At 38.1% G+C, this 15,821-nt stretch overlaps 1 protein-coding gene across 1 annotated transcript in view; it reads left to right on the top strand.

Moving 5' to 3' along the window:
* The window catches only part of LOC143715030 (neuronal migration protein doublecortin-like), a 51,542-nt gene that overhangs the window by 15,402 nt on the left and 20,319 nt on the right, over positions 1–15,821 (top strand). The window contains exons 2-3 of the mRNA XM_077206618.1: positions 319–749; positions 4,477–4,811. Of these exons, the coding sequence (XP_077062733.1) occupies positions 359–749; positions 4,477–4,811 (726 nt within the window). The 5' untranslated portion in view covers positions 319–358. The remainder of the gene's footprint in view (positions 1–318; positions 750–4,476; positions 4,812–15,821) is intronic.

Genomic DNA, 15,821 nt, shown 5'->3' with positions numbered 1-15,821 from the left:
TCATTATTTACTCACCCTCATCATGTCGTTCCAAACCCGCAAGACTTTCGTTCATCTTCGGAACACAAATCTGAGAAGAAACACAAATCTTTTAGAAGAAATCTGAGATTTCTGTCCTCCATTGATAGCTATGCAACTCCTACTTTGACACTACAAAAAGTTCACAATTCTGAGGAAAAAAGTCCCAATTGAATTGTGAGAAAAAAGGACCTTTTGTATTGTTTTATCTGTGGTGGAAAAAAGCTTTCCTAAGTTTGCTTTCCCTAGTCAGACCAAAAATAATTCTGTTTGTCTTTTATGTTTTTTTCATTCTATTAGACCCATAATTCCTCAGTACAAGACCTCCTTCACCACCACTATGGATGCCCCCTCTGAACACGTTGCCATGGAGCTGGACTTCGGCCATTTCGATGAGCGGGACAAGGCGTCTCGGACCTCACGAGGTGGACGGCCCAACGGCCTCCCCAGCCCCACTCACAGCGCTCACTGCAGTTTCTACCGTACACGCACCCTCCAGGCTCTGACCAATGAGAAGAAGGCTAAGAAGGTCCGGTTCTACCGCAACGGCGACCGCTACTTCAAGGGCATCGTGTATGCAGTGGCCAGTGACCGTTTCCGCACATTTGATGCGCTTCTGGCTGACCTGACCCGCTCTCTGTCGGACCACATCAACCTGCCACAGGGGGTCAGATACATCTTCACCATCGACGGATCACTGAAGATCACCAATCTGGATGAGCTCGAGGAAGGTGAGTGTTTTGAGTTAGGCCTTTTTGTATGTTTATTCTCTATCATTTGCATAGATTCTCTAAAAAAAATCTCTACATAACCAGTTAGCCTGAGAAACATCCACAAAGATGTCAGACTAAATGCATTATAAAATACACATGTTATGAAACATGAATTCACGTTGGTTGATTTACCAAAAAAGACTTTCAAACTGCTCTGACCACTGAAACACCTGATCATGAGCCGCACATGTGTAACGGTGTTGAACACAGTGCCACGCTTCACTCTGGAGCTCGCAGCACATATTTATTTGTTACTACTGTAAAGATTCATTAAATAATTATAGGATCTCATTCAATTATTTCAGAATCTTTACTTTTTAAAATAATTTTATTTCTGTATTTTTAAAATGAACATATTTTAATGACAGTATATTTATTGAACAAAAATTAATTATTTTATTTATCAAAATAAACCAAAACATTTTGAACAAGTATTAACTTAGACATTATTAAAACATATATATTTTTAAGCTAAAGTATTTTTGTAAAAAATTTTGCATTTTGGCCCATGCTGGTTTTATCCTGTGTGTGGAGTAAAAGGCTCACCTTGACACCTCATACATTTATATGATTTTAAAACAAACAAACCACTTTTATGATTTGTATTCACACAAAATCTCCATCAATGTCCAATACATTTTTTTTTTATGCCATCATACACTATAGGGGTAGTGAAAAGCACATTTTTCTTATGGTGCCTTTAGCTCCTTCTCTGCCTTTAGCCCCGTTGTACTCTATTAGTGTGTGACGGGCACTAAACCAGTTGTTAGTAAAACACACACTGCCCACCTGCACTAAGCTCTCCAAGAGCTAAAAGCAGATTGGTCGGCCTGTCTGGTTGCCATGCCAACAGTAATATGCCCATTTAAGGTTGACACCAGCTTTTAATCCTGAACATTCACACTCACACATGTCTAAGACTTCTATACCAGTGTAACAAAAATAGCTGAAACTGTTGAAAGCAGAAAACACTTCAACCAAAATTATGTACAAAACAAAATGTGAATGAAGTATTTTATGTAGTTCAGGCTGAATAAATTGCGGTTATTAGTTTAGAACAAACCATAACAACTGTTTAAGGAATATCAATACAGTACTGCCTTCCAGGTCATGCAAATATGGAAAATGTCCAATGTACACATGCAAAGTGGCTTGTTTTCAACATTGCTATTTGGAAAACATATATAGCTATTTGTATTTTGCATAATTTAACTTAAACTTAAAAACCACAGAGTAGGCTAGTGTTTTCAAACTGTGTCGCTCATGCATGCTAACATTTTAGAGTCACAGGTCAAAGAGCAGAGGGCTTAGCAGTCATTCAGTACGTGTAACATGGTAATTACTTTAATCCAGCTCTTAAGTTGCATGTAGTCAATGCTAATGCACGTCTCCTGTATAGATAGTTCACATGGGGAAACTCATTTTGGATGTACTTTGAGTCGGGTTGTATGATAAATCAGTGATCACAGCTTTATCAGCTAATTGTGGCATTAAGGATCAGTGTCAGTCTGATTAAAGTCAACAAGAAACGGAAATTGTGATAGTCTTTTCTTCCCTGTTGTGACGTATATCCGGGTGAAACTGCTTCTCAAACAAGAAGAAATGTAGGGAGGGACTTGATTTAGTCCATCAGGAATTGTTTGGATAGTTGGATGGTTGTGGTTTGCTATTGGTCAGAGAAGAGAAGAGATGTCGCTGTGAAAAGGAGGGAAAGTTATTTAGATTAAAGATGACGAGGGCACATGTACGCAATACGGCACTTCTATCATTTAATCTGTAGTGTACCCTCACTTTTTCTTGTGTGCTGGCACTTCTCATATGTTGCCGGTACTCTCATCTCCAACACCAAACCCCCCCACCCCCCCATCCACCATCCCACCTACGGGACGCGATTTACATTAAATGCCCAACTTTAACTGACTAATTAATTAGTCTGAAGATTTGATTTTTCGATTTTAAAATAAATTGCATATAATGATTTTCGGGTAGCACTTTATTTATCAGTCCTGTTCCCCATGTACATACTATGTACTTCTTATAGTAATTACAATAACTGGGTAATAACTAGGTACTAACCCTGAACCCACCCCTAAACCTAACCTTAACCCATTTACCTTATTATCCAGTACTTTCTTAGGGGAGAACACTGTAAGTACACTTAAGTCCATATACTGCAAAATAAAGTGCATCTGATATTCTTTTCTTTTTTTGTAGTTTAATTTCTACTAAAATTATTTTAAAAAATGGAAACAGCCAATGTTTTCCACATGAAAAGACAAGACATTCTTCATTGCAGAGCAAATCTGCTTTGTCAGAATATGTTGAATTTGAGATGAATCAAGCTGGGAGCAGACAGCAAATAAAGGAGCCTGGAGGAACATGCTCAAAATGAGTGGCACCCAGACACACACACACACACACACACACACACACACACACACACACACACACACACACACACACACACACACACACACACACACACACACACACACACACACACACACACACACACACACACACACACACACACCAGAAACACACGTTCTTATACAAACCTAATGCTATTTTCTACAACCCCTCACAGAAAACCTTTTCAATTTTTATATTTTCATTATTAATATGTTTATTAAGCTGTTTTCCTTGTGGGGACCATTGACTGCTCCCCATAGTCACAAATATCCTAAAGGAATGTGTACAGGATTCCTGATGGAATTTGTGGCATGATTTGGAGGCAAACTTAAAGGATCCTAATGGAATTGATTGCGAAACAATTCCCACATTTCCTACAAAGTAAAAGTCCTACAGGATTTTAAAATATTTTATCTCTGGATATTTAATAATAATATTTATCATATATCTACTTGTACTGGAATAATATTTTGCTCCTGTACAATTAACCCCCCTCCAGGGGTTTTACAGGGTCAATTTATCCTATTAGTAATCATAATTATTGGAAATAATTGGTAGTCCTATTGGGAACTGTGTTATAAATTTGTAAAATCTATTTTTTGTTTGAATCCGATGAAGTCTATATATCTATCTTAAAACATTTAAACTTCTGACTATTAAAACTAATTAGGTCAGACATTCTCAAGCCATCATAAAGTTTATCTTGACAAACCTTTTCTTCAAGTTGCTTTTTTATCAGGACACATCACAAGTCACGCTCAAACTTGCATTCACATTCATGCATTTAGCATATTATTTTATCGTAACTTACAATAGAAGAGCATAATTCATCACAGAGCTAAAACTATTTGCAGCATACAATGCCACGTTTATTAAAAAGCTAGATTAGAAACAAGATAGAGCAGAAGAGAAATACAGAGTAGGAAAAGAAGACATTTGTATTGATGTATTTATTTGCAAGTGAATTGGTTTTGCTTATGGAGTGGTTAAGTGCTGGTGCAAAAGGTGTGTCTTCGACTACTTCTTGAAAGATGTGATTGTTTCAGCAGTTCAGATGGAGTTTGCTGCTCATTCCACTAGAGAGAGCAGAGAGGGTGAAGGTTTTGGAAAGCAACTTCATTCCTCATACATCATATTAGCAAAACACTGAAAATCAGCAATAGTTGTCATTTGAAACCAAAGCTGTCAAACTAAATGTACTGTAGCAGAATTATGTTGAGCTGTTCAAGCAGTCATCTTTCTTTCTCTGTTTCTTTGTTTTCCACCTCTTCAGGTGAGAGCTATGTTTGCGCCTCCGAGAACTACTACAAGAAAGTGGACTACACCAAAAATGTGAACCCCAACTGGTCGGTCAACGTGAAAGCATCAGCCAGCCAGAAGAACATGCTAGCCAACCGCTCTGGCTGTGAGGCGAGGGAGACCAAGGACTTTGTGCGACCCAAGCTGGTGACGGTGATGAGGAGCGGGGTGAAGCCGAGGAAGGCTGTCCGTGTGCTGCTCAATAAGAAGACGGCACACTCTTTCGAGCAGGTGCTCACCGACATCACTGAGGCCATCAAACTCGAGAGCGGAGCCGTGAAAAGGATCTACACACTGGATGGCAAACAGGTATGGGAGGAGTATACTAATACACTTGAATACACTTGAAAATGTGAATCCTGGGTTATCTTGCTTCAAGTTTCACATTGCTCATAATTTACCCGGGGTTAACAATTCATAATAAATAATGTGTAAGAATGAGATGTTAATTTTAACCTTTTATAATAATACCAGCTGACAGGTTTCCCTGTATGTTTACAGCATAAGTTGAGATAGATTTTTATGAACATAAATGAACATTATGAACATTTTTATGAAGTAAAAATAAACATGTAGGCACTACTCTACCTGATAATTAGTCAAATGAATCAATACTGAATCAAGATCAGAATCAATCTCAAGCTTTTGAATCAAATCACCCCCTCCACCCCACATCCCCCATCCATAATTCTCACTCCAAGCTAAACTCAAAAGTTGGCAGCCCTGGTATTCATAAGCTGTCGTTTCACACGTTACATTCCTAACCTTGATATAATGTCCTTATTTGCATATTTGCAGTGTCATTGATTCGACAAACTACGCGACCAGTTTACATAAAAGCTCAAGCATTTCACATCCTTGACGGTCTTTTCTTCTCCACTCCAATTGTTGTGTTTTCTGTCACCATTGAGCATTTTCCCCATCAAACACTGAAACTACTATTTAAAGTGCAGTGTTTCCGTGACTGTCCAAAACATGTGAATATGAGCCACATGATTGGTTGTCTGTTACTAAGCATCTGAACATAACATTCTAACACATCATCTTTTCACACTGTACAAGCTTGCCACCATAATGAGGGCTTAACACTATAAAAGAGATCTTCTGAGTAGGGTTTCATCACCCTGGGTAAAACCTCACTTCTAACTTTCAAGTGTGAAACGTTCCTTTACACAAGATTAAAAGCAGGGTTAAGAATGATGATAACCTGGGGTTAAGCACAGTGTGAAAAGACGTTCTGAGACACTGTATTCAACATCTAATATGTAATCACGAGACAATGATTCAAAATCTCTACCTGTTGACAAATTTCTTCAGGTTTATCACATCTACGGTACTAGTACATATGAGTGTGTTGAATTGTGGGATACAGAATCTCACGCAGTATGATCTGTGTGTCATCAAGGTATTCCATCAATTTGCACATTGTACACAGTATACATACTACAGAGATAGAATGAGAAACATGGAAGTATGTCATTCTGAATACGAAACATCAGAGTATATGAACAGGTACTCTTTGTTTAGTTTGATTATTTTTATGTTTTTCTTTTTTTTTTTATTAATTGCCAGTCATAAAAGTAAACCAATGCAACACACACACACACACACACACACACACACACACACACACACACACACACACACACACACACACACACACACACACACACACACACACACACACACACTGCAATAATCAGATTCCACTCAGCAAGGTTTTATGTTTCCTGTGGGAGTCTGCGTTGCAGGCCAAATATAATTTAGCCATTCATTCAACCTCACTAATGGAAGGTTTTGGTTCACAGTATAAACCACAGCCTTTACCATCATTCAATTATTGTTCTTTAATGCTTCATTTTTATATTTGTGTTCCTGTAAATCGTTTTTCTTTGACTCCTGAAATGTTTCCTGTCAGCACCAGTAGCCAAAATATTGAGTTTCAGCTCCAACTAAAACTCCCCCATCCTCCAAAACCCAGCTAAAACCAGCTTCTGATTGTTTGGCTCGTTTCATCATTTATGATCATTAGCTGTTATAAGCTTGTCTAGATGGTTAATTAGCTGGACTACCAGTAAGTAGATTAGGTTTCAGTTTTAAAAACCTGCTCGCTCTACTGGAAAACTCAATTAAAAACAATTTAAGGTACAAACTGTGTTTTGGAAGATGGTTGCTAGTTACTAGCCGGTCCAAACTGGTCTGGTTTAGGTGGTAGACCAGCTGGTGGGGACCCGACTCAGCTTGTAAACCATTTTAGATCAGCAACAAGCCATGTAAAACCAACATGATTCATTTTACAAGATCTACAGCTCCATTTGTATAAAACACTATCAGCTTACTGCGCTGTGTTTATTAATGTGCAGCTGTAGCCTATGTGTGCTTGCTTTTTGATTTGGATCATTGGATCTTTAATCCTTCACGTCTGCTTCACTTTGATATCATCATTAATTGCAGCTGTAACATGCATCTGCATGGCAGGAGGGACGTGACCCTCTTTTAACCTTTTGCTTTTCTCTTTCCTTGTTCTCCTTTTCTGTCAGTTTCGTCTACTGTATCCCTCCTTCATTTTATTAACATTTACATAAGCATGTTCTCTTGCCCCCTTTATCTCACTCTGTCCTTCCTAGGTATCCTTTGTATTTGCTCACTCAAGCAGATCTGCTCCCTAATGAGTTCTTAAGAACCGGATTCTGAACTGCAAAATTCAGATAAGATGAAAATCCAGACTTCTACCCACAATTCATAGTAGCAAGAGAGGTACATCCCACACAAGCCTTGTATTTTCAACTCCAATATCTGAAAGATTGGACTGGATAACAGCAATGTGTCAGGAAAGATTCAGGGAATTTCATGTTAACTGAAGTATGAAATATATTTTAGCATGAACTGCATGCTGGGTATGAAATTTCATTGAATGGTGCTAAAAGGGCATTAGAGTAGATTAAGGGCCGCAGGCCCTTAGTATGATCAACTTAGGCAACAGAAATCTTAGATTTTTGGCATATCCAAATCAAATCTTAGATTATCTATTTGGTTGTTTGTAGACTCAACAACAAAAAACACATTAAGGTTAGTTTTTACAAACCTGGTCCAAGCCACATTCATTTGGGGTTTGAAATCGAATATGTGAATTTTAAAAGACAGTAATATATCTGTCGTTTTTATCGTTACAAGCTCAGAAATTTTGAGTTTTCCATTCTCTCTTTCACACTGTTGAAAATCATGCATGCTGCTAACACTTACATCATTACTATGGCAACTGATATTAGAAATACTGGATTTTGACCTCACAGATCTGATTTCAGCACTTGCATACGGACAGAGCGGATATTCAGTCCTAAATTTTGGATTTGAAAAGCAAAGCGGAAATGTTTGCACTGTAAACAAAGCATGCGCTCACTGAAGCTTTTGTCACACATATTTAGACAAGATATAACAAAGTAATGTCTGGACTTCTTTAGCTGTAGACTCTTAACAGGTCTTTCTGGTTTATTCATACTATCTTTTTTAGATGTTGCCCAGACTTATTTCAACTGCTCTTCTTTGTTTGCTTTAGTATTACTCTAACTGATTGTGTGTAAAAAAGAAAACCGTTGAAGCCAGGACAAGCTTTCAATTTTACAGTAAGATAGATATCCAGCATCTGATTATAGTGCAGCATGTCCTTCTCGAATAAAAAATAAAGTCTCATTTATCATCTTGAAGGCCATTTTGAATTTAAATTCCAGGTGAGGTTTGGAGACCTTGCTGGAAAATTAAATTCATGGCAGGTCATTTATGCCTCTCACTAGCAATACATTTACATTCAATTATTGATAATATGCATAGGCTTTTATCCAATATGACCTATTTACCAAGATTTAAGAGTAAGCTGGAGTACAAATGGATAAATTTATTTTGGTATTTTTTCGTAGTTCACTCTACCTGTTTTTGTCTCTTTCTCATTTTCTGTCACTGCCTCTTCCAAGAATAAATTTTACTCTTATTTGTTTAGAGCCAAGACAGTCAAGGCCCCCATGATGAAGAAAAAAGGGAGGGAGGGAAAGAGAAAGTCAGATAGCTATTGTTCAAGGTCCCTCAGTTGCCGTGAGGCACACATTTCAAACTCTCTTTTCCTCTAAGGCTTGTGTCTCTTAAGGGTTTGCCAGCTCTGTTCTGTGTGATTGTGTTTCCTTTGTATTAATGTGATGCACTACACACACACACACACACACACACACACACACACACACACACACACACACACACACACACACACACACACACATGCTAACAGATGGAGGTTGTAGGATTAGAGTGTTCTACAGAGTTAAAGCCAAGCTGTTTCTATCCCACCCACTCTTCTTAGATATGGGTAATTGCAGCATTTGCTGTGGTCCCACTGGAGTCTCTTATGTCTCACACACTTAATCGCTGACAACAGCAATCTCTTAGCTTCCGGCTGAGTGATTCAGAGTCCAGGTTTGTTAGGATGTCACCCCTCACAGCCTGTTTATGAATGTCTTTGCATTATGTAAGAAACCAAGTGCCATTTATTTTAAAGATAACACAAACACACTATTCAGAATCCAGAAACAATACGTTTCTTAGGTTTAATTATAAAACAACAGATATACTGTTGAAAGTGAAGACTGCTTATGGTTGTCAAAAGTTAATGGATCAAGTTTATAGTTAATGTGGTTACTCAGATGGACACCTGTATGAATTTAAAGTTGGCATGAAATGCAAGTTGCGATCGTCTTTTCTTCTCTAGTAGCGTATAGCCGAGAACAAACTGTAAGCTGTCAGTCATGCGGACTTAACTTGTGTGATACATCTGCTGTCTTGATCTTCTGGATCATCTTGCTGTGCTTTCAGTGGCCATGCTAATGGTTTGTCAGAGCTGTGTACTTTAATTGACATGCTCAGTTTAATTCTCACAGTTGAATTGTATTTATACCGATGAGCCAAAACAATATGCTGTTGGTCCTCCCCATCCTGCCAAAACAGCGTCGACCCCCAGAGGCATGGACTCTACAAGACCTCTGAAGTTGTTCTGTGGTGTCTGGCACCAAGACAATAGCAGAAGATCCTTCAAGTCCTGTAGGTTGCGAGGTGGAGCCGCTATGGATCGAACTTGTTGGACCAGCACATCCCACAGATGTTCATCTGGATTTAGATCTGGGTAATTTGGAGGCCAGGGCAATACCTTTAGCTCTTTATTATGGTCCTAAAACCATTCCTGAAAAATGTGCGGCTAATGGCATTTTTCCACTGCATGGTACGGCTCGCTTTAAAATTTAATATTATACAGTGGAAGAGCGAGCCGAGCCGAGCCAAAACGAGTCGAAAAACGAAGCGATTCTCACCACTGCCAACCGGGTTCAATCCACAAACCTTGCCTTTTCTGAGATACTCTGATCCAGTCGCCTTGCCAATTGGCCCTTGTCAAAGTCGCTCATATCTTTATTCCCGCCCATTCCTCCAGTATCCAACACGTTGATTACGAGAACTCAGACCTTAATATGTGGCCTTGTTTGCAGATGATCAACGATATTTGCTTCACTTCTGACTGGTCACGATGTTTTGGCTCATCAGTGTATAGCTCCTAACTTAACTTACTGTAAGGAATTATTACCTGTATGCAAGAGTAATGTACTTTATCTAAATGAAATAAATACACATCCCTCGCTTTTGCTCATGTGCCAGCGACTACCCCATTGGTATGCGTGACATGGGTCAATTTCTGTCTAATTTAGCAGTTAGGGTTAGGTTTAATTTGTGTTAATTAATTAGTGTGAACAACTTCCTTCAGCTTGTCTAAGAACTGTAAATTTGTACTGCACAAAGCCAAGCTTGCCTTTTTGAGGAAACTCTTGCCTTTTTGATCTTAAGGTGCATCAAAATGTGGGTGTGGCATCTGAAGTTTTTTGGGTTTAAGATTATGAGGGCACATGAATTTGCATACCATCATGTGTGTGGTGCTGAATTTAAAACAAGATGGAAGGGGGACTAGAAACATTGTGCTGTACAACACATGGACAAGGCATATCCAGTTTTCTTGCAGCCTCTCAAGCTCATAAACTCGGTGTTCTGTGACGCTGTCTGCAATGATTTTCATGTGGAGGTCAAAGTGGCGCATGATGCTTGTGTTGAGAGGTGCGTCTCCTCTCTTCTCTCTCAGCATCGGCAGCTGCTATGGCTGGTTGCTAAGCAACCACATCTCTGCACAAAGACGGAGCCCAGCTGGGGTGGACTAGTCTGCCAGTCAGCGCGTCCTTCCGGAGGTGTGATTGTGAATGTGTGAGTGTGTGTGGAGGGGTTATTGAGTTTACTGTATGTATGTATGAGCTGAAAAGCTTACAGCTCCTTGTTGATTCATATGATCAATAAAAATATTTACAAAATCACCCCAGCTGTGTTAATACACGCTTCTCATTATATAAGTATTTACTAGATTTTCACCTTTTTTTTTTCTTTTTTTTTTCTTGCATGTACAAAACTCAATGCGTGATAAGGTTAGGTTTGTTGGCAGTCAAAACAGTCGGTCCCCTGGTCTTTCCTTAGAAACAAGTCTTTGGAATTTTCATCCATTGTATTGTCTTTCAGGAGAAAAATGTAAGTCAGACAATAGTTCACCTCTCCTGGACAAGCCACACAAAATTTCAGGTATCATTCATGTCTGTAGCAAAAAACAGTGCAGTAATGGTGTTGCTTGCCTTAACAAACACCCTAATAATTATATACTTTTGAAGACCAAAATTGAGCATGGTATATGATAATAAAATATAGTGGAATTTATTAAAGCACAGTTTGATTTTTTTTGTGTGTGTTTGAGAAACGGATGTTCACCCTTGATTAGAAAGGGGTGCAATTTTGTTTAACATATTCTGAAAGAGGCATAATTATTCTCTGTCTGTGATGACGAAAACTGCACCCCTTCATTCTGGTATCTCCTCAGAATAACGCAGGCAGGGCGAGAGAGACAAAGAGACGGGGCCATTTTGTTTCTCTTTCCCTGTATTCGGCTGCAATCTAGTGGTTGTGCACTACACTATAAATCTTGTGCCCCTTGTGTAGTACTACACTCGACAGTATCACACACCTCACAGCTGAGACAAGATTAGTGCAGCTCATCATTTCTGTATGAAAGGGGTCAACTACATTTTTCTTTTCTGTTTCTGCACTTATAATATCAGTAGGATTTTTCCTCTGGAACCTTAAAGATTGGGAAGAGGTTATCAAAAGAAATTTGATTCACAAATCAACCTATATTATTCCTATTTGGTGAAATACGGTGAACGTGACTTCACCAAGTGTTCCTGGATTAACACTGATTGATCCTGGAACAACATTCCAATCAGATTTGATGGACAAGTTTACAGTTTATTTCAAGTTCAGGCTTACGACCAGGGTTAGGTGCTTCTAGATCAGTGTTATTCACCTGTCATTTCCCTCTGATTTTAGGGGTAACTTATGGGTAGTGTTAGGGTTAGGGTTAGGGTTAGGACTACATTTTCGGACAGGAATGTTGTTCCAGGATCAACTAAATATGTTAACCCAGGAATATGTCTTACTTGGCAAAATCACAATGACCCTCAGGTGACCTAACAATTTCTAACAATCAGCCATTAAGACTGACTCTGGGGTCTAAGGTGTTTCTGGGGTCCTTGAGATGTTTTGACATGCCCTGACATTTGTGCTTTTTTCAGTTCCTTGTAAACATATTAATGGCAAAGCTGTCATTACACTCTATTTAGCACAAACATGGCTACCATAATATGTGAGCAACATGTATGTACATGTTTGTATTTTTGAGAGAATATTGTTTATGCATGGTTATTGAAAAAACTAAAAATGTAAGTTTCTGAAATAAGGCCACAAAACACATACTAAGTAGGTGTCCATGCAACTTTTGACTAATAGGTGTTGTCGCCTAGAGTTTTTGCTTTAAAATGATCTGAAAATTATCCTGCCTAATCATTCACATAAAACAATACATTAATTTACATTTTGTAAGACACTTTTTGTTTGGAAAGGCAGTATGTGTGGTGAATAGCGCGCACTCTCCGTGGACGTGTCACATTAGCAGAATAATGAGCTGGGAGAACGATAATGAGAACGGCTGAAATCTATCTCTTTTTATATAGATTACATACACAGAGAATATTTGTTTAGTTTTGAATTAGATAATTTAAAAGGACACACTTAAATGATTATAAAGATATATTGCTCATGCCTGGGTGAATAGTATTCGCTGAGTTTTGTTTAAGTTTAGAGACGTGCTCCAGAAAAAAAGTTCACGGAGACAGAGAGCCAGAAAGCACACCCTGTTTATTTTCTTTATTTTACAAAAGCACAATGTTTTATTTCGATTGTAAGTGGACACATAAAAAGTAAACATTTAACAGTTTATTTTTTCATATTTCTTAAGTCTGTATGACCAGAAATGATTATTTTGAGTCTATTTTGCTGCTATTTGAAAAAAATCAAGCAAAGCGTGCTGGCGGGTTTGCCGACCCCAGGGGGTTTATATCAATTGGAATGGGTGTTATTGTTTAAATGGTTAGTCACCACTAGATGCCGCTAAGAATCACACACTGCACCTTTTAAGGGGACGTATTATAGCCCTTTTTGAAGCTAGTTATTATAGCTAAGTTTTAAATATGGATATTATTCTTACAAAGACCCATCGCTTCACTTCAGAAGGCCTTTATTAACCCCCTGAAGCCGTATGGATTACTTTTATGATGTATGGATGATGCACTTATTTGGGCTTAAAAAAACAAGGTACCATTCACTCCCATTATAAAGCTCGGAAGAGCCAGGATATTTTTTAACATAAATCCAACTGTGTTTGGCTGAAAGAAGAAAGGCATATACACCTAAGATGGCGTGAGGGTGAGTAAAATGTGGGATAATTTCCTTTTTTTTTGGTTGAACTAACCATTTAAAATCAGTGTAAATAGTTCAATAGCTTCACATGTATTAAAAACAGATGGACATTCAATTAATATAATTGATACCAAAGGATTATAAATATACTCAGTTTGCCAAGAAATCTGTGATCTAAATTATTCTAAATCATTAAATGTTACCTTAATTTTTATATATCATAATGTTATTGATAACACATCTGTCAAGTTTCCAGACATGATTGAATATATTGATGTCCTACTTAAAGAGTAGATAAAAATAAAATACATGCCAGTGGACTACATTTTGGCATACATGACATGGCAGCTATATTTATTTTATTTTAATCTATTTCTTATTTTTTGTGTTATATTTTTTATTTTAACCAAATGAGGCAAACTATGTTTTTTTTTTTTTTTTAAAGATCGCTACCAATGTCCAGCGTGGATCGGTTTCTTTGTCCAGTAGGTTATTTGTATTCCATTCGGTAACTAATGTGTGCAGTACAAAGCTAAGATATCTCTCTTTCTACATCAATGCTGTAAGCGCAGTTAGGGGAGGGGTGTATGTGCTTACCTCGAGAGGAAGATGGACTTCCAGTATTAAAATTCAGCACAGTCTTTGTGCTGCCAGAAACAAAACTACGAAATAACCTTCTTAATATGCGGATGATCTCACTCACAGCCAATCGGATTCTTTCATTCCCTCACACATGCCCTTATCTGTCTAGCCATTCAAGAGAAGGTTTTTTGCTTTTTTTTTCTGTTTTGCTGAGTGAGCGGGCTATAGACAGCAAGTAATCACAGATGATGTTGCTATGGCGACAACAAATCTGCAGGGCGAGTGATGGAACAGCAATTGGTGTGACAATAGTGCTGCAGGAATATGCTGAGTGGACGCTTTATGTTCAGCTTCACAAGACCAAACACGTGGTGATACAAGAAACCATTTTTAATCTACTGTACCACACACAGTAGTATGCCCTCAGATTACTGCAGTGCATTTCTCTACTGTATTTAATGCAAGGGCCCCTGACAGCTACACCCAACCTCCTATATACTCAATACGAGTGCAAATAACACATCCCGTTTGAATCCTACATCAGTCAGCCATGAAACAGCTGGCCAGACAATTGCTATGACAGCAGTGTCATATGGGACTTGTGGGCAGTGTATTATAACATCACTTTTGAATGTGACCTTGCAGATGACTGGAAGGGAAGAAAACAGCAGGGCAGAGGGACAAACATAAGAAATATTTATTTACACTGTAGGGCTGTAATGTATTGTGCAATGTATTGTGATTGCTATATAATGACAAACATTTGATCTTATAGTGCTGCTACTGAGACGTCCAGGCAAAAACAACAAAGAGACCTCACTCTGCTGCCAGTTCATACTTTGCACGTGACGTCACAAGTACTGGCGGGCAAGAACGTCGTTCTCTAGCAACGAAACCAAGTAAACTAATATTGCCAGGACGTCGGCAGTTTTAATATACAAAAGTTGGTGTTTTGAAGTGTAAACGACATGCCAGATAGTTGTTGTGCGATTGGATGTACTATTATTCAGCATAATCGGGTTAAGAACGAGCATGTAAACGTGCTCATTCCCCGAAAGTGAAAGTGGAAACGGACTGAGCTTTCAGCATCCGTCGCTGCATTAACGCCGCATTCTCTCAGGGACGACGATGGATATAACGGTATAGCAACTATCTTAATTTACTGGCTTAATATTTCTCTTGTGGACCTACATTAATGACAGTAAAAAAATAGAAGAATATTTCTTTTAAACAAGTTTTTGAAGTTGCTTTTGATTTTCACAGATGACAGAGTTGTGCAGTTCGTGAACCAAAGACTGCTATTTTGTTTCCATAGCACATTAACAAAACGTTTAATGACACTAATAACACTAAAAACAATACAATTACTAAATATTAATAATATCACTAAAATGATATAGAGCTCAGGATCGTTTCGTCATTTTAGTGATATTATTAATATTTAGTAATTGTATTGTTTTCAGTGTTATTAGTGTCATTAAACGTTTTGTTAAGGTGCTATGGAAACAAAATAGCCTCACTGTATAATTGATTGTAGGCTAGTATTGGAAATTTGGCATTTTGTCAGCGTTTGTTGCCCGCCAGGCATCCATGATAGTCACGTGACTGCAAAGTATGAATAGTTGCTTTTTAAAGGTATTCACACTTGGGTTAATTCTTTACAAGAATCTTTGGATGCTTGTTTCCGCCACTGAATAAAAAATAAAAAGCTTACTGCGTCTTTTATCTCACAATTCTGACTTTTTCCTGAATAAATATTGCGAGTTATAAAGTCAGATTGGGTGACATAAAGTCAGAATTGCGAGAAATAAAGTCAGAATTGTGAGAAAAATCTGAATTGCGAGACTGTCGATTCTTACTATA

This window comes from Siphateles boraxobius, unplaced genomic scaffold (assembly GCF_051911475.1).
Source record: "Siphateles boraxobius isolate OS27281-9 unplaced genomic scaffold, OSU_SipBor_1 56, whole genome shotgun sequence".
Lineage (NCBI taxonomy): Eukaryota > Metazoa > Chordata > Actinopteri > Cypriniformes > Leuciscidae > Siphateles > Siphateles boraxobius.
This window is presented reverse-complemented; position numbering and strand designations above follow the sequence as displayed.